This window comes from Acipenser ruthenus, chromosome 31 (assembly GCF_902713425.1).
Source record: "Acipenser ruthenus chromosome 31, fAciRut3.2 maternal haplotype, whole genome shotgun sequence".
Lineage (NCBI taxonomy): Eukaryota > Metazoa > Chordata > Actinopteri > Acipenseriformes > Acipenseridae > Acipenser > Acipenser ruthenus.
This window is the reverse complement of record NC_081219.1, coordinates 14,357,892-14,377,421: the sequence shown is the minus strand read 5'-3', so window position 1 is coordinate 14,377,421 and position 19,530 is coordinate 14,357,892. Positions and strand designations below refer to the sequence as shown.

The 19,530-nt window shown below is 40.7% G+C and overlaps 1 protein-coding gene across 2 annotated transcripts in view; it reads right to left on the bottom strand.

The window, feature by feature from the left end:
* Window positions 1-19,530, bottom strand: part of LOC117962285 (target of rapamycin complex 2 subunit MAPKAP1-like) — a 78,494-nt gene that overhangs the window by 14,527 nt on the left and 44,437 nt on the right. For both annotated transcript variants that reach the window (XM_059005280.1, XM_059005279.1), the window contains 2 exons: window positions 8,075-8,182; window positions 7,622-7,762 (listed from right to left, as the gene is read on the bottom strand). In XM_059005280.1, coding sequence (XP_058861263.1) covers window positions 7,622-7,762; window positions 8,075-8,182 — 249 coding nt within the window. The remainder of the gene's footprint in view (window positions 1-7,621; window positions 7,763-8,074; window positions 8,183-19,530) is intronic.

Below are 19,530 nucleotides of genomic sequence, written 5' to 3'. Positions count from 1 at the left end.
GCTGCCGCATTACAGATTGGTTATTAGCACAGTGACTGAGGGCTCCAGCTTAAGATTTAGCATGGACGACAAAGCTGCAGTGACCTCCATACCCATTAACCAGGTAGCCAAATGCTGCCATTAACTCCGCTTGGCTTCAATGCATTACTGAGGAATCAAGGAATGCCCGATTTGAGACAGAGGTTACATTATTATACTGATACTATGCAGTTAGCTGACTCCCGCAGTGCCCTGCCTTACCAAAATTATTCATTATAAACCTCTGAAAAAAAACAAACAAACAGTAATACAGTTTAAAAGGGACAGCCAACAAGAATATGTGTTCTAATAAATAGCACAGATAAAACACTGTGGGTGTTTTTTTGTTTTGTTATTTAGATTTATTGCATGGCTGGGGGGTACAATCGTAGATTATTTATATTATAAAACATAACTGTGCAAGAAATACAATGCATTTACCGGTGCACAAATGCTACAAGAATGCATTTGCAAAATGAAAACTGAATTACTGTAAGCTGGGTGTGGAGTTGTGTGTCACAATACTCGAGACAAGAGTTCAACTCCAACCACTTCACTTGCACTAGTTAGTGAGTTCAGGGGGTGTGTTAAACTTGGAACCCGCCTTAAACCCCACACTGCTCACTGTACAGCAGATACAATACTCCTTCATTTTAAAAGTAAAATACAGAACATGCAGGCAAAGAAACATATACATACATATATATATATATATATATATATATATATATATATATATATATATATATATATATATATATATATATATATATATATATATAATTATTTTAGCCATCCATGCCCTTACGGTGGGTGGCGGGGATGACAGCGGGCGTGGCTTTCTGACTGGGGGTCTTGTTTCATCGTATGGTCTGGTAGCTTCAAAAGCCACAGAGCCAGTCAATATTGTTAATGCACCTTGTTAATTTGATGGGATTTGTCAAGTAACTTTGCTGGACAAAAAATACATCAAACTTTTCCAGATGAACAGATGATAGTGACATGAATTAAAGCAATAGAACAATACTAGCATATAAACCAGAAATGACACCCAAAGTGGCTGTTGATTTATTGCCATCCTGAGTTTGGGACTGGGCTTCCATGTATATTAGTGCTACAAATCTGGGTCCATTTAGCAGGGAGATGCTCGTACATACATCACTGACTCCTGCTCCAAGCCAAGGTCACTCCCCATTGCATCAATCTTCTCAGCACAGGCTACTTCACACAGCACCACTTTTGTAACTGTCTCAGATGTAATAGAATCTTTCCTCCCCCCTCGCTTCATCTTTCCCTTATCATGTGAAATATAAATTCAACTTCTATTCTATTCTTTTCTTTTTATCTTTACAACATTCCTCGAACCTCATCCTTTTTATTTGCGCCGCTCGCTTCAAGTGGAGGTTAGCGTTAACGCTTTCAGAGTCTCCCTCGGCTGCAGCGGCTCCAGAGGAGTTGGAAGTACACTTAATATCCCCGGCATTTTTCGGATTAAAATCGATTAATGTGTGCTCGCTATCATTCTCTGTTGCGGTTTCTGCCTAGATCCCCATGTTTAAAAACTATTCCAGCAAAAAAACACTTCTGAAAAGACTCCTCATGGCTGAGTGTGGGGACGTGGGGAGTTGTGGAACCCGAAATCATTAAGGATCTGTTACAAACCATCAATACTGCGCCTTTAAATGTTTAATAGTAGACATGTATTGAGAAGAGACTATATCAATATGCTGCTATAAGAAGCACCTACAGTACTTCTAGTTTGTACTAGCATGTCTAAACCGAGACCTAATCCAAATCCCTTCCTTTGCGGTTTCAGAACACTGGTCCTGTAAGCTAGTGTTCCACTGATGTAGATGACATGGAATGTGTGACATTCGGATTGTTGATGATGCCATTACTGTCACTGCGTGCCTGTACGGCTGGGCTGGAATCGAATTAAACATTCTGACAATCCCAAATGGAGCCCAGGCATTGGAACTGCGCTCATCCGATCCGAGAGGTCCCTTTCACAGACAAACTCGTGCTTAAAACGCTACACAAAATGCAACATTTGAGAATCTTCCCATCACTGAGCTTACAGCATGAGCAAGGCTTGTCACTACACATTGCATACAGTCTGCCAGCAACCACGTGTGTGTGTGTATATGTGTGTACACACGTCAGTAAAATTCACAGAATAGAAGTGAAAATTGAAATCTGGAGCAAAGAAGAAAGAGAGACGCTCTGCATTTGGGAGGTTCTAAATATTATATTGTACTGTACAGAAATAACAAGTCATTAAATACCTTATTCCCTGTGATCAATCTATAAAAACAAACAGAGAGGCTGTTATGTTTTAATCCCCCCCCCCCCAAACAGTAGTATTATTTTTTTATTATATATACACAGTTTCCGTTAGCACCCACAGAGATGTGTAATGACACAAAAAGACAACATTAATGAAACGTATTGAAATATTCAGCTGCTCAAGCTGTTTGACGTACAAGTCAATACAAGTGCAAGAACCGGAGCCCTCAACCCAAGCACGTGTCATTCCGAGCTGTCAGAATCATGTGGGCAAGTGGCTTAAAAAGGTAGGCAATCAGTTCAGGTAGAGTCCCATTACAAACAATTAGACTTTGCAAAAAATCAATGCAATGCCAATAACGCACACTGCAGCTCACTCCTGTTCTATTTATGCCACCTAGAGATACATGTTTTTTTTGTTGTCGTTGAATTAATAATCTATGGACCCAATACTATTATCTTTCCACTAGAAAGATGTATTTCTTCGGACACCAGAGCACATGTGGATCTATTTATTAATAATAAGAAAGTAATTCGCTGTTGAGGAGGTGTTAAATGAATCAAGGTAAGCATTGCTTCACATCTGTATGGATTTATATTTTCCAAAATAAATTATCCTCTATGCCAATTAAAATTCGACCAAAAATATAAATAAATCAAATCAGCCACAACCATCACGATCATCTGCTTTATTACTCGCTGTTCAAACGAAGCTGTTTTTCTTTTTTTTTTTTTTTTTTTTAAATCATTTAAGTTTTAATATTTACCAGAATGAACTTATGACATAATCTGCTTTTATTAATGAACTCTAGCTGTACTTGCTTGATAATTATTTTCATCTTCTATAAAAACTCTGCTCAAATGATATATTATTTAATGGCATTTTTATTGCCGGGAGAATGAAAAAGAAAGATTAATGCAGCTTCATTTTGAACATGCCACATAAATCAGGTTCTGGCTGTATGTGAATTCCATGTACCTTCCGTGAGGTACAGGGCACAACAGGTAAAGCACAAACTAGTGAGGCTCAGTGGGCTATGAGGAGACCCTGTAGTCTCTAGAACCATGTGTAGGAATGCACAGCCAGCCACATAAGAAACAACTTAATACTGCAATCATTATGAAGTAGACAACCATGACCTAGATACACCTTCTGTAAGTGAGACATGCAGACGGACGCACAGGTAGTTCTATACATCCCCACACTGACTTCTCTTCCTAATAACCCACTCCTTTAAAAGCCCACAATACAATAAAATACATCACAGGATCCTAAAGAGATTACGCCTTCCCTGGCCAAGGAGCCTAGTCCCCACTCCGGGAGTTAGGGGGAGCATCTAGTGCTGGCAGAGTAGTAAAGAAATGTGTAGAAACTGGACTGGATTTAAGGTAGATATAAAGTACAAAGTGTAACGTGTGATGTACGTGCACATGCCTCCTCTACTTTATTACTACTGTCGCTGGGGGGGGGATATGGGGATAAGAAGCTGTCTTTGTGTTAAACAGAGAGCAGTTTACCCACAGTGCAAAGCACAATCCAGAACAGACCGGAGCAACAGCCACGCAGAGGGCAAGAGTAGCGTTTGGTCATCCTTCCAACCGATTGGCTGATGCTGCTTTGTGTCAGTCCCCATAGTTAACCCCCGCGACTCATTAATCTAGCACACTTAAATACTTAAAGAGGACGCTCCTGCAAAGCCTAAATCACGCGGAGGTTCTGCAGAAATACACGGCACGCTAGTGAACCCAAGACCCGTTACGTATGGCAACAAAATAAGAGACATTTAGTGTCCAGATCGTTAACACTGGTTTATAACTTATTAATGCACATCAGTTAAGATTGATTTCTTCGTTAGTGCATCTAGTAAATAACTAAACTATAAAAAGCAATGTTGCAAATCACTGACATACCACAAAGGACATCATACTCCAAACGGCACTGTTTTATACCCTGTGTAACACATAATGAAGATTTGCAATTCTGCTTTAACTGCAAAGGTGCTCCGGTGTGGGACATATGCGACTTGGGTAAACATGCAAAGAAATATATAAATGCACATCAATAAATAATGATCCGCCTGAATGCACAGTAAAAGGCTCGGATAAACTATTACTGAGTGACATTCTTCCCTCTCCCATCGCCCTGTGAAGGATCCTTTACATATTTTTTTTACTTATGTATCTCCTGCAAGGGAATCTGCACTCCCGTATCTGCTCAGGAATTGATCTGTCCATTCCATTTTTTTTTTTTTTTTTTTTTTTGCTTCTCTCAGTAGACCCGGTCTCCAGATAAACTCTGACAGTCAGAGAGAGACAAAAATCAGGATCTTCCCTGGCCAACTTGAGAGGTGTCACTCAAAAACAGCTGACAACTTCACTGCCTGTCTGTCAGCAAGCCTGCATGAAGTAAAACATACTGAGACCCTGATGCAAGAGAGCTAGAGGCGAGAAAAGAGGCAATAAATAAAACATACAGAAGCATTTACTACAACCTTGGGCATCCAAGTGGCAGCTGGATCCTAGATGCCCATCAACGTCACAGAACGCTGACACCTTCTACACCTCACATAAATTAAGGAGGGCCAAGATTGCTATTAGGGGATGGGGGGGGGGGGGGGGGTATGAAATCAAAACAATGCTATTTCGTGGAAAAAAAAGGATACAAGTATTTGTCAACAATGAAACCCCTGCTTCACCTCTTTAATTTCAAAATGATGATCATAACTATCCACCTCTTTAGCAGAACTGTGTTAGCGTTCAATTTCTGTCTTCAAAACCTACTGGTCGTTATTTCTCCGATAGGCTGAGAGGAAAAAAAATAAATAAATTGAATAAAAAGTGAGTAAGTTGTTCTAACTTTAATAAGAAAAGACACGTTTCCAATAAGTATAATGTTAACTCAGCCATTTATTTTCATGCAAGGCAGTTAACAGGCTTTATTAAATAGCAGTATCATATTAATTCCAGTGCCATTTTTTACAATTTACTTCAATTAGGATCCTAAACCATGTTTTCCAATTGGCGTGCAGCATCGACTCAATGTACTGTATTTACACGGTTTCGACTCTCGCAAGGAACTGCCAGGCTGTTTAATGCATCTGTAAAGGTGGATATCCAGACAGGGCCGATTAAAAGAGGCACGACCCTTGTAACTCAGGACATGGGTCAGCCCCCCTTCACTTTCAAACATGTTGAACCATTTGCTTCCCCGAACAGCTATCCTCCCTTTTCACCATTTATCTTCACTGCTCTGTCATGACCTTTTCAAGCTTTCACAGTTTCCAGATACACCGAGTCAAACTTCACTGGAAGCAAACTATCACACAAACTGTCAAGAGCAAAAATATATATATCGCCTCACACCGGCCAGCCCCGACGCAGGAGTACAGATCCTCCTTCAACGATGCAGTTCAAAACAGTCAAAACATTCCTGCACTAGGGGAAACTGATACAGAGGCAGAGACAGAGACCCTTCATTCAAATAGGACGAGACAGTTTTCAGCTGTGTTCCTTTCACAGACGAGGACTTGTACATAGCTAAAATGAGAGAGTGACAGGTCTTTCTCTGAAAGGCTCTGTAGTACAACCACTCTGGCATCTAAAGTGAAGGTGGGCTATTTGTTTCTCTCCCCTTTTGGGGGGTTTGACGACGTGGGAGCCTTAAGATCCCTATAATTCCCGAGGCAGGAGTAACACTGACTAGCATTCTGTACGTTTCTGCACATTTATTTACTACTGTGCCAGCCCTAGACGCTCCCCCATAGTGGGGACTAAGCTCCTTGGCCAGCGAAGGCGTAATCTCTGTGGGCTTTTTAAGGAGTGGGTTATTGGAAAGAAGAAAAACACACATTTGAGATGTGGATAAACAGACAAGCATAATAATATCTTAAAATGCAGCGCTTGAGGACATTTCTGGTTCTAAATTAGTTTTTTCAAACACTAAAAGCAATTGGTAGAATTATCCTTTTTTTTTTTTATCATAGCACACAAAAACAATTTCGCATTACGATTCATTAACAGTTTTTGCATTTGGTGGGGTAAAGGGGTGAACACAAATCCAATTGAACCATTTTTTTTGTTTTTTATAGTTTTGTTTTGCCCTTGGCTTGTTTTCTGGTGTTGAACAATTCTGATATGTTCAACTGTACAGTACATCCCAGAAAATGAGATTGGATAACCATTAGTGAATTGAGACTGCTCCAGTCTCGCCAAGTGTGAGAATCCCCCATGGTGCCAGCATGAACCCCCCTCCCTTCAAACCCCAGTCCTACCCAGAGACGACAGTGTCAAATTAGTGCCAATTACACCCTCTCAACACAGGCTTGACACTCCCCATTTCTTTGACAAGTTAGTGTAAACAGTCAGACTGCAGTGATCTTCAGGAATTACCTAGTGACCCACAACTGACCCAATTCCAAAACACAACCCTCTGCTGTTTAAATGTTACGGCTCACTCAGTTCATAGGATAGACCGACTGGATATTCAGTGTATTTATTTATTTATTAAGAGAGACTTAGACTGTACTAATAAATAAATACATGCTTAAATAAAGCAATCTAAAATACACATTTTGACTTGAGTCCTATTATCTGAAACACAATTCTAGGATTGCTTTAATTGAAAAGTATTTTTTTATTTTTTTATATCACAACCAGATCTAATAATGACTACTGCGCTGGGGTGACAGAAAATACACTGGATAGGGAGCCTGCAGATTTAATAAAATCGGGAGGTTAAAAGGAAAGCATTTTTATAAATGCTGCTGTATAGTAATGCATATTTATAAAATAAATTGTCCCAGCCTGCATGTCTTGCCATTGCACTCGTCATAGCCATACTCGGACACAGTTGCATGAATATAGAGTGTGTACAGCGTGTGCAAATTCATCAGAACACCCCATTGCTGCTTCTGTTGTTTTGATTTGCTGTGCATATGAAATCAAACCACTGCAACTGAAAATCTTGGAAAACTGTCAAAATAGGCAAATTGGTGATTGTCTAATTTATGATGACTAAATGCAGGAGACTTTTTAGAAGTTGTTTAAGATGCCTAATTAAAGCACAAAGTGGTGTAACGTCTTCACACATGAATGCCTGTTGTTTCTATAACACTGATTACTGACTGAAATGGAAATTCAGGAAGGAGGTTTTCATGCAGGCAAGTATACAAAAGGATATAAATTACAAATCTTGAGGTTCTAATAAATGTTCACACTACTGTGTCTATGTGCATGATTATTATTTATATGCAAAAGAAGGGCATCTACAGTTATGACCAAATCATCCTGTGGACTTCATGCATTCATGAGTGCTCACCTAACTGCACATCAGTGGTGAAGCGCAGCTTGTGGATCATGCTGATTTTGAAGGACTTGTAGTGGTGACTGCTCAGCATGTCCTGCACTGTGGTTATATCAATAGGAGGGTCCTCTTCTGAGCTCTCCTCTCCGCGGGTACCTTGAGGGGGAGGAAGAGACAGAAAAACACATTTAGTGCAGTTCCAATGCAAACCCAGCAAGCCTTTGTGCATGTTGGAGACATCCGGACCAACACCTGGGACAGGTGAGTAATAAAATTACCAGCTGCAGGCTGGTCAGTACAAGTGTGACCCCAATCTGAGCAGCAAGGTTTTACTGTTGACCAGTTTGGATCTGGACTCTGTCATTATTTTAGGATACTTTACACAGGTATAATGCAGTGTCTATTTGATCAAATAAAGGAATGCAAGGACAGTACGTTATGTGAAGGTTGCTCCTCTGTTAAACTCACTGTTTTCTCTGACCAGGCAGAACTCGAGCGTGCTTTGTCTCTCCAAGGTACACTCTAAATCTACAGCCACGTTAGGCTCACTCTGCTTCTCCAGACGATACTGGGGGCCTGAAAAGAAAAGAGAGGACAGAAATAAAACAGGATTCAATTCACTGCGTGCTCCAGAATGAGAAACCGGCTTCTACCGGACCGGCGTTCCGGCGCTCGCGGTCGCTACACCGATCACCAGAGCACGCTTTCTCACTCAGCCTTTCCCAAAACAGGCTCTTCTGGAACTCATGAAACAGCCCTGTGGTGACCAGAATCCGTGTCAGAAATGACTTTATTGACTTTCCCCTGAACTTAATATTGTTCTATATTATTGGGGTTTTTTTTGTACCTGCATTTCAATGTGAATTGAGGGCAGGCAATAATTGCAAAACATTTTATGTTCGCTGTATTTCATTATTTTACTGAGGTTTAATTAAAGTCCTGCTGCTAATATATCCCTTTACAGGTCACACAGTCTGCAGAAATGAGACTTGCATCCAAGGCTGGGTGGAGAGCAGTTCTTGATATATGAGGGACGGGACAGAAAACAGCACGCTGTATAGACCTCACTCCAGGATGCAAGAGCCCTACTAAATTAATAAAAGAGTACAGGAGTATTGAACAATTTTAAAACTGATTAACGTTTAGGCATTTTTCTTCTTACCACTAATCAGGCTAATTGATATTTGTGTTTTCTTCCCCCAACACAGCTCTGATTTAATTAGAGCTAATGAGAATTGAATGCCGGTCGAGGCCGGAGCTTGGTCAGAGAGATTTAGCCAAATGCATACATATATGCTTATGTGTTTAAACTGCAGTGATTCATGATGTCCTGAAAGTGCTCCACTATTAGAATGCATGTCCTGCTCAGAGCAGGACAGCTTGTTAAAAGCAATCCTCTTTATGTCTCAAAGCTGAAAGCTGAACCCCTGCTTGCAGGCATGCAGTACTCTCATTATGACCAAGGGCAACACTAATGCGGGCACAAGGCTCATTCCACATGAGCCTGCCCTGTCTGGCTGCTCTTTTTGATCACAAATTACAACGGGAGAGTTTCAGCTGTTTGCAAACGTTCCCGGTTTCCTATTCAGCTCCCCTTTGTGCAAGTCAAGGTCAGCAGGGACTAGTATTAAAAGGGCTGTAACTGGGAGCCCAATTAGATTCACTCAGTTTAAAAAGGGAGCCTTTTCAATGGAAATGGGAAGCATTTTTTCTGACCTCACCGGCTCTCAAAAGAATCCAGACGTAATTATGTAGGAAAAAAAAAAAAAAAAAGACACAATCTGATGTGAGACGAAAACACAAGTCACGAATTTTGAAGTTAAATTAGGTTAATAAAAAAAGGCTTTTTAAACTGAAACGAGGGGATATGGGATATTGCAGAAACCGTCTTGTCATATTTGTGTATGTAAGATTGTGGAATAGCAACAGTTTTTGAAAATCATATCATTAGTACTAGATCAAACTGAATGGCCTAACCTTGGCTGTATGTCCTGTACAAAACTATATATATATATATATATATATATGGAAAGTTAACTCACCCTGAATGTAACCATTCCGTTATTTTCATTTTTGTATGAAAAACACAGGGCTTTAAAAAGTACAGTACAGTTTCACAGGTAATATTTTGTATCAAATCTTATATTATTTATTTATTGTTTTTTATTCATTTCTTTTCTTTTTGCTTTTTAATTAAAGGTACGGATGTAACATGCCGTTATAAAACATTTATATTCAATTTTCTTCAAGGCACAACATTTTGATAACCTGCAATGAAACCAAAGCACATTTATTTTGCATGCACTGCAAAGAACCCGGCTACCTAACACCATTTAGTATCATTAGCTAAACACGAGTTCTACGTGGTTTTCGTGCCACCGGCTATACCATTTTTTATCGAAGTAGCAGCGTCCGCCCCAAGAGACTGAATTAGCAAAGAACTCCAGGGAGACCAGCTCCTGGAACATTGCATTATATCTGGATATATAATTGAATACCAACTGTCTTTAGAAATCAATACGTATTATTTTTAAATGGCAGCTCTGATTGCAGACGTCATTCTAAGCATGTACCCATCAACGCTTTTAACATTAAAAGACAGCGGGCAATTTACAGAAATATGTGTATGAGCCGATGAGGGAAAAAAAAAAAACAACATGTAAAATGTTTCGCTCCCCCCCCTTTCAAAAAAATTAAATAAATAATAATAAGAAGGGCAAAGTCTCTGGGCAGTGTTTACCCTTTTGTAAATAAGTTTCCAAAATGTCATGGAAACCTATAAAAGGTACATGACCTCTATGCAAGGAACTGAAATGCTGTTGAGCCCTCCAGGGGGGGAAACCTACACAGCAGTTATTGCTTTTTTTAATCTGTGTAAGAACTTGTTTAAAAAAAAAAGGCCTAGCTGGAGCTCATGGGGCTGCAAATAACAAAAAGCAGTGGATTGGAGATGCGATGAAACGGCCTTCAAAAGATACAGCAGGGAGGAGTCTGACAGTCACTGGGAGAGTGAAAAAAAAGCAACACTACACCGCAGTGACAGAAATTGGGATGAAAACTCTTTGGCATCATATCAAAAACTGTTGTTTTTGTATCCTTATTATTAATCTTGCATTGCATTTGTGTATAAACAAAGCCTCATACACAGGAACATACACCTCAGAACTCAAGAGAGTCAGAGCTGTCAGGACCTTGCAGTACACCAGGAGTATGCATGTGTTCAATTGCCATCATAGACTCTCATACTGTCGCTAGTGAATGCCCCAGTCAAGTTTCATCACAACTGGATAAGTGGTTCTGAAGATACATGTAGAATTCCAAAGAGCCTCCGCAAAGGAAAACAGGCATTCATGTTGTTTCTCGCAAGTGACATTGCTAGTTTTACTTTATGTATCTCAGAACAACGGTGAAAACAACGCACTACACTAAGCCAAGATAAATACTGAGCAAAAAGGGTTCTGCGCAATAAGTGATTAAGGGTGCCCAGCTGAACTGAGCTGAGGCGTCAATACAGACGAGCTCCATTGTGTCCTTAAGGAACTTCACTACCGGTACGTGTGACTAATTCCAGGTGGCTCTAGGATAAATCAGTGTAGATTCAACAAAACAGTCAACCCGGTCACGAGAGCCAGAACAAACCTTCTGGGGAAACAAGATGCTGATTTTCAGCTGGGCTAATAAAATGCAGCACTGCTGAATGTAGGGTCCATATTTCCTACACTACAGTGGCGTTCCAGATGTTCAAGTAGGCTAATGACTGACGAGCTAACAATGAAAAATGGTGAAACGTGAACGACCTTTCCGGCTGCGTCTCTGTGTTGCATTGTCATTGCCAGGACGGCTCTTCTTCTTGTGGGTGTATATATTGCCTGTCATTTTGAAGGGGGAAAAAAAAGGTCACATATATGCCCTTTGAACTCTGTGCTGGGTTTTAAATTTTGAAAACATGTTTACATTTATACATTTAAAAGGGTCCCATTATCTGCATCCCTATTTTTATCCCCAATTTAAAATGCATCCCACTCACGAAATCAAGGAGGAATGGAGATCCTTCATTGCCATGATCAAGCCAATCCCCTCTAACACCAAAATCAAACTTCCTGCTACTGGGCATTACTATGTGATCCCCTAAATCAGCAAATCCTTTCTGCCTAGTGTATAGCACCACCTGGTGGATGCTTCCTTTCTTTCCCACCAGATCAGAATTTCCTGCACAACCCAACTTCTCTATCAAGCACTTTGGTTCACCTTCAAAAGGACTCCTGCAGCACTGCACACCTTGAAGGCCCAGGGCTTGAATCCCGCTGACTGCGGTATCTCTTGCAGCACGCAGCTGGGGAAGGCGCCCCCTGCTGAAATATGGAGAGGCTCCTCTGAAGCAAAATAAAAAATAAAACTGACAGGAGCTACCTCTGGAGATCTTAACATGTTCAAATCAAAAGAACTGAAGAGATGTGGCAAGGCCTATCTGAAGGGCTCCCAATGCATCGGGCCCCAGCACAAAGAGCCTCCCTCCTCCAGTCCAGAACTCAATATTCAGCATCCTCGAATCTGCATCGTGATGCTTTTCAGAATATGTTTTATGAACACATACCACTTGTCCTGGAAACAGGGCAGTGCTCCAAACTCGTGTTCATTTATTTATATTTTTGTTGAGCATCTGGGAGCCTTTTAGGGCTTGCTACGAGAACAGGCAGCAGGCTGCCCAACTGGGTTTGTGTCTCCTCTCTTATGCACGAGACTGGGGGCTTGGTATGTATCTGATCTTCCTAAAAGAAAAGCACTGAAAGTGGAACATTAAGACCATGCATCACAGATTACTTGCAGGGGGAGGCTATTAAGCTATCAAGCTGCATTCAGACAGATCTGGCGTCAAATTACAGTAATTATTGTTATTGTGCAGTGTGCACTTGTGAGGGGTGAATTATTCTGGGCAGAAATGTAAGGTAGTCATCAAGCTTCGAAGTCGGTATTTGTCTTTTGATTGCACTTTGTTAGGCTGACATATTACTAGGGCACGCGTGACCTTTCTAAGTGGAGTGGATTGAGTGGGCATTAATGATAACCTCCATTGTGATTCGTCTTCCCCCTCTTTATACAGACACCCCCCTCTGCAGACGGATGCGTGTGCGTTTTGTAAAATCCTACCTGACCTGTCAATGGGGAACAACGATAAACAGAATCCCCTCTTTGTTTCCAAAGAAAAGGATTATTACAAAAGGCAATCATTTAAAAACGAACGCGTGCTGGCACCAAAATAGAGGTGCACTTAAGATACTGCTTGCAGGCCAGGAATGTCAAGACCTTTTAGATTTTAAAACACAATATGTCTAGCCCCCTTAGTGGTGTCAACTTAAGACACTACGGGCTAGATTCTCAAAGCTATCACACTCCAAATGGGTATTAGTACAATTAAATAAAAATGCACCCATTAAAAGATAGAACAATCTGAAAAAAACCCAACAACTCGGATATTTAACGTAGGGGCTTGTGAGTTGTCTCAAGTTGCTTCCTATTGGTTTTAGAATTGCAAATGTTTTTTTTTTTTTTTGTGCTAAATGACGCTATGGAGTAAATAGCTTTGAGATTCCAGCCCTGTTGCTTTTTTTCCTGCGATTAAGGTCTTGTGCCCTTCTCTGGGCAGCTAGCACAGCTCCGTTTTGAAGTGACGAGTCTGCAAAAACTTGTTTGAAATTTCGAACGCGAGCATTTCTCAATGATAACCAACCCCAAAATAAGACTCCTTCAGGGAATCTGGGAAGTCTGATGTCCAGAAAGGCCCATTGGGTTGTCTCCTCGTTTGAGTTTGAGACTGCAAAAGCACTATCCAACTGAGCATCTTCTAAGCCCTCTATCAAATCATCACGGAAAGGCAAGAGGAGGATGATGTTTTATATAACAAATTAAATAAGGGCAGCCCATTTACACACACACACACAGAGTAAAGGGCTGACACTATGAAAACATTACCCACAGCCTTTATTTTACAGGATACTCACAGAAAGTCACTTTCATTAGATGATTAAAAAAAATAGCCCATTTCCAAGACAGATTTAGACAATTTAGACGAACGCGCTCTCCAGAAAGGGCCTTGACCATTACTGGACAGACAATCTCTCTCGTTACCCCGGGCCAAATTGAGAGTCTTTCAGAAAAGCTTCTCAACACATGAGCCGTCACTTTTGATTTTGAAAACTTTCCTTTTCCGTCAAAAACCAGAGTAAGAAGTTGAGTGGAAGTTGCACCTCTAGTACAAAATGCAGTTCTCTCAGAGCGATGTCAGGGAGCTCTTATCTCTTTTCAGGTGACAAGCGCAGACGAGAGAGATAAGATTGGAGAAGAATCCCACTTCACCGAGTAAATAAATAATCAATAGTCATCTAAATGTAAATGAGAAAGTTAGCCCCCTTTGATAACAGGGTTTTTATCAACAATCCAATTTTCTACAGACACCATCATTCAGCCCTCTCTTAATGGATAAAAATCGTAACTAAATTGGAGCGATCGCCTGAGATCAACCAAGTTAGCCCACCCCCCCCACCCCCCCAAGTTCCAGGTGAAGAAATGCAATCCGGTCAGAGCAGGATTTATTTACAAGTTTAAAAATACATATTTTCAGATAAAAATAAAAAGGTATTTTATGGTAGTTTCGAACTATAAGTCCAGACAAATGTCATCAACCTTAGAAGAGAATTTTCATGCTGTGTGGGGGGGTCACTGTAACAAGATTTAGAAACGCTTTTTGGGGGCTCACATTTGACGATACTCTGGGGGTCTTTGGAGCCGCACCCTGGTCTTAGATTGGGACAACACTCCCTTCAGGTTGCTTATGGTTCCATATTTATTACCTTACAGAAGTCTATAACCCTCTCTGTAGTTTTTAATGCTACGCTGGCTTCAAATTAACAAAAAGCTTCTCTTCAGTATCTTGCTGGTAAAACCTGTTTACCATTCAAGTCAAGCCGAAGCACTGCCTTAAGGGGAGCAATGAAACATAATTTCATTTGAAAAAATAAATAAAAAAAAAGTACAGGTGCCCCACAACAGCTGGTTTGGTATACAGTGTAGTGCAAACACAATTCACAGCTATTGTTAAGATATAACCTACATCCACAATGTGTTTCTAATGAAATACTACAGAACCAATGCCTATCAGAGATAGCACGTAACTAGCAGGTGCAGGTCACATCCACCTGGTGCTGCAGCCGAGTGTTTAAGAATTCAGCTGCGTGACACAGGCACTCAATGTAGAGTGACAGCACTTCCAGAGGTGTCAAGGGTTTCAGACACCCGGTCCAGTTCAAACCAATTTCACCTAACGCCAGGCTGACAGCTGCTGGGGATTTTGAAGGATCGCGGTCTGAAAGCCCTATTTGTGGGGAAGAAAGTCATTCAATCCACCCCTTGGTTGGTTTGTTAGCGTTTTACTGATTTTTTTTTTTTTTTTTTTTTTCATGAATGCGTATTCTAAACTGGAGCACATGCCTGTTAATTTCGCTGTCTGGTACAACAGTGTATCAACCCATGGAGAGTTATCAATTTCATGTGTATCCTAGAAGAAATGACACTCCTGTAGCAACCGTTCACAAGCCTCAAACTCAGATCTTAAGACACGACAACATGACTTCAAAGGACACCTGCCCCATACTGGTCATATGTTGTCAGTCATCACATATCTTAATGTTTAACAATATTACATTGGTTATTAAGAACATCCTCATCCTTAATAGAACCTCATGCAACACTGTGTACATTCTAATACAATATACATTGTTTTCCATTGGTTATTACTGTTTCCTAAAACTTAACAGTTGATTTCTTTGGGTCTCGGTTATCAAGTTAGAAGTGGAAAGGAATATTTTCTGTTGTTGCAAGACCTGCAGTAAAAAATGAACTTTAAATGTTTTTTTTTATTATTATTATTATTTTTATTATTATTATTATTATTATATTTACAACAGTAATCTCATAAAAATATATTTAAAAAGGCTGTTTTTTTTTTCTCAGCATTTTCTTAAATGTCAACAGCTGCAAACCGCTTGCACTGCCGACTCTGAATCCAGGTCTCTCTTTGTGCAAACAGCATGTGACTTGGAGATACCGAGAGCCTAGCTCCAAGACACGCAGCAGATGACAGAAGCTAAGCTGAACGGGATAGAACACTGGAGCATCTGCTGGGATCGAGTCCAAAGACGAGAGAGCCTTCATCAGATTTCAAATGTGCAATCCAAGGAGGCACGGAGCAAAATTAGGAGACACCTGTTTACAGACAAAGCTGTCAAACATGTAGACGAGCGCCGGGGGAATCTGTAAAGAGACCCGTGTGATGAACGCACATAAAAATGCTGTCGCTCTAGAGCTGTACGTGAAGCTCCTTCTTTACAAACAGAGGGTTTATAGATCTGTGTATGCGAGTCAAAAAAAAAAAAAAAAAGTCAATCTGTCTGGTTCTCTTTAAGAAACAGCCACTTGAGAGAATATGAATGTGAATAGTTGGCTGAGACACTGCAACTAACAACAAATGTTAGTCTTGTGATATGAGCATTTTTTCAGTGTTTTTTTTGTAGCTACGATGTCCTTGCCCTCAGCCAGCGGTACTGTATGTATAAATGCACGTGTACGGGCCCCTCTTAACATATTAAAACAAAGCATGAAACATTTTTGCAATGATTTTATATAGTATTACCACTTTTACCCTTTCCAGATTTTACGGTGAGCTGAATTAAAGACACAAACGCCTATACACAGTGACTAATGGAAGAGCACAACAAAACCTGGAATGGAATCAACTGCTATGCAACGAGGGTCTTAATTCCATCCCCGCTTCCAGCACCCAGGTCAGACCTTACCCCTAACAGCAGCTGAATGCATCAATACGAAGAGTCAACATCCGACAGACACAGGTTCCACACACAGAGAGTGCTCGGCAAACAGCTGCATTAGCCCCTATTAGCACAATGTTCATCTTTCCCCATGTCTTTGTTACGATCCTCGGCAGGATAAGTTGTTTGATAAGTTGTTCCAGTTGAGTTTACAATTACCTTTATTTTCTTTGTGTCTGTAGATATAAATGGTCAATTATAGAGATTACGTCAAATGAGATCATTTCAAAAGGTCTTAAGTGGGCTATTTGGTGAGAGAACGTGGGGTGGGGGTAAAACAACTTTAAAATAATATTCATGCCTTTGGTCTTGGTCTTGTCATATCTTAGCAATTTCTTGGAAATGGTTTTCAGTTTCTTCTCTGGCTTCCTGCAGGCTGTAGCCTAATCTGCAGCTCAAGCGAGGTTTGGAGACGGTTCCTGCAACCATTTTCTGCTGAAACTTCACACAGTTTTAAAAAAATTAAAATCCTCAGTCCTGACAGCAAGAAGGGGCCCTAATGTTGCTCCACAGCAGCTGTTTCCATTTAAACCCAAGGTATTCGTCATCGTCATTCTTAAAAAACAGCACACAACCAGCGCCCCACCGCCCCCACCCCCCCCCCCGCCCGCCCGCCCGCCACTAAAAGCCAGGAAGGTCTGCGGAAAATAAAGGTCATGCCTTTGAATTGTTACAGCTCAATGATCTCAATAATCATCATGTTCTATTAGACGTTTTCAAAGGTTGTCTGCCGTTTTGAAAAATATATACACACACAAGTCTGGCGTTTTGTGAAGGCATCATTACAGCACAGTTTAATGTGCACAGGCAGTTCTGCTTAAGATCATTGTTTTTCTTTGTACCATGCTGCAGTGAAATGTGACAGTGCTGTCCGTGTGTTTAACAGCCAGCTACCTAAACCAGATCCATATGCACACAGTCTCCAAGGCATTCAGGGGATGTCTCTTCAGACCTCTGTGATGCAGCCTTCGTCTCCAGCTTGCTGGTTATCTTTTAGTATTATGTTTTTCCACCAGCAAGATGTTATCTGGCTCTTTGTGTAATGTAAGTGACAGTATTGATCTTGTTTTGACCGGCTTTCAGAGCTATAAAATGGTATCTGCGTATCTATGTAGACTCTGATGTATGCTGTAATAAAAACACACACTGTACAAAGACAGGAGCAACAAAAAGACAGCGGATATGCACCACAGTATGTATGTATGTATGTATGTTTACATTTACTCTTAATAGTATTTTTTGCATAGCACACAGTGCCACAGGGGGTTAGGTGTTGCAACTGCAGATTTTGATTTTGCAATGACACCAGGTGCTTAAATGTTATAACAGTAGCAATGTAGGGTAGCAGGGTGGAGTAGTGGTCAGGGCTCTGGACTCTTGACCGGAGGGTTGTGGGTTCAATCCCAGGTGGATAACACTGCTGCTGTACCTTTGAGCAAGGTACTTTACCTAGATTGCTCCAGTAAAAACCCAACTGTATAAATGGGTAATTGTATGTAAAAATAATGTGTAAAAAAAAAATGCAATTGTATGTAAAAATAATGTGATATCTTGTAACAATTGTAAGTCGCCCTGGCTAAGGACGACTGCTAAATAATAATAAAAATAAATAAATAAATAAATAAATAAATAAATAAATCTAACTCCTAAATCTAACTCGACATCCAAGCATCTAGAATACATTCCATACATTCCGAAGTCATTGTATTTTGTAGCTTGCTTTTAATTTTTCAGTAATTCTTGACATGTATTTTTTGAATACAACTGTAAGTCGCCCTAGGTAAGGGCGTCTGCTAAGAAATAAATAATAATAATTCCAACCACCTTCCCACGACTCCAAGTCGTAAACAAGATTTTTTTAAATCTCAAGTTACTTCCAAGTAAAATAACAGGTCAAATAAAACCGTTAAAATTGTACTGAGAAAGCATGCGAGGCTCCCAAACACCCTGTTATAAATGACTGAATCCACACAATAGCACCACAGACGACTTACTGACACACCACCCAAAAATGCACACCCAGACAGAATACAGCTTCTGGAAACCAGACTCGAGTGTTGCTGTCTGGTCTTCCCAACACGGTTAGCCTTGCTGTGATGAACACGGAGCACAGGGACATCAGACGCTACGCTGTTCCAGCTCTCCTAGCTGCTCTGTACGATCCTCTGGTCCTCACAGCCCAGGCTACTTTGCTCCACTTGCCTTTGGATCACATTTTCACCGCATGTTAAATCTGAAGAACATGCTTGCCTTTTTTTATCCTGTGTGGTAACAAGCTTCACATGATGCATTACAAATCTCTTTACCCTGCCCTCTCCATTCAGTACTGTCACAGACCCACGGAACAGGTTTTCCTTTAGAGCTGTAAAAGGTGAGCTGGGCCTTGTAGATTCAATCCCTAATGCATTCCCTTGGCTTTCCCCAAAGGAAACATCCACCTTCCACCTTCAAATGCCCCAACAGGGGTGCCGACTTTGCCTCTGATGTTTAACAGGGAAGGTTGTTGCACAGGTTCAGGGAAGGTAGAAGGTAGAGCAGAACCAGGAGATGAATCTTCTTTTTCTACTAAGAAACTGCTACCTGATTGATCGTTTAGTGCAGCAAACCTCATCTTTCCTGCACCCAGGGGCCAAATACCACTCAGTAGATGTTACTGACAGATAGAGAAAGAAACAACTAAAAAAAGTTCACATGGACTTTAAAATATAGGCCAAAAAAAAAGAAAAATCTTGACAGAAAGGTAATGTTTTTTTCCTACGCTACGCTGAAGAGAGTTAGTAGTTCTATATGTCCAGGACCCATCTAAACAGATTGATATCGAGGGTTATGCAGTAACAAGAATCCGAAGAGGCTACCATAGGCAAGACGAATCAGTGTAGTGTACAGTACACCGGTTGGCTGGCCTGCAGAACCAGATTCCTTTAAACGAATGCTAACGGGAGCCGATATGAAATCTTCATGAGGCAGCTGCTACAGGCCGAGTGTGCCCCAGCACAGATTACACAGATGCAGGCTTTGAAGGGGTGAGTGGATAAACATGAC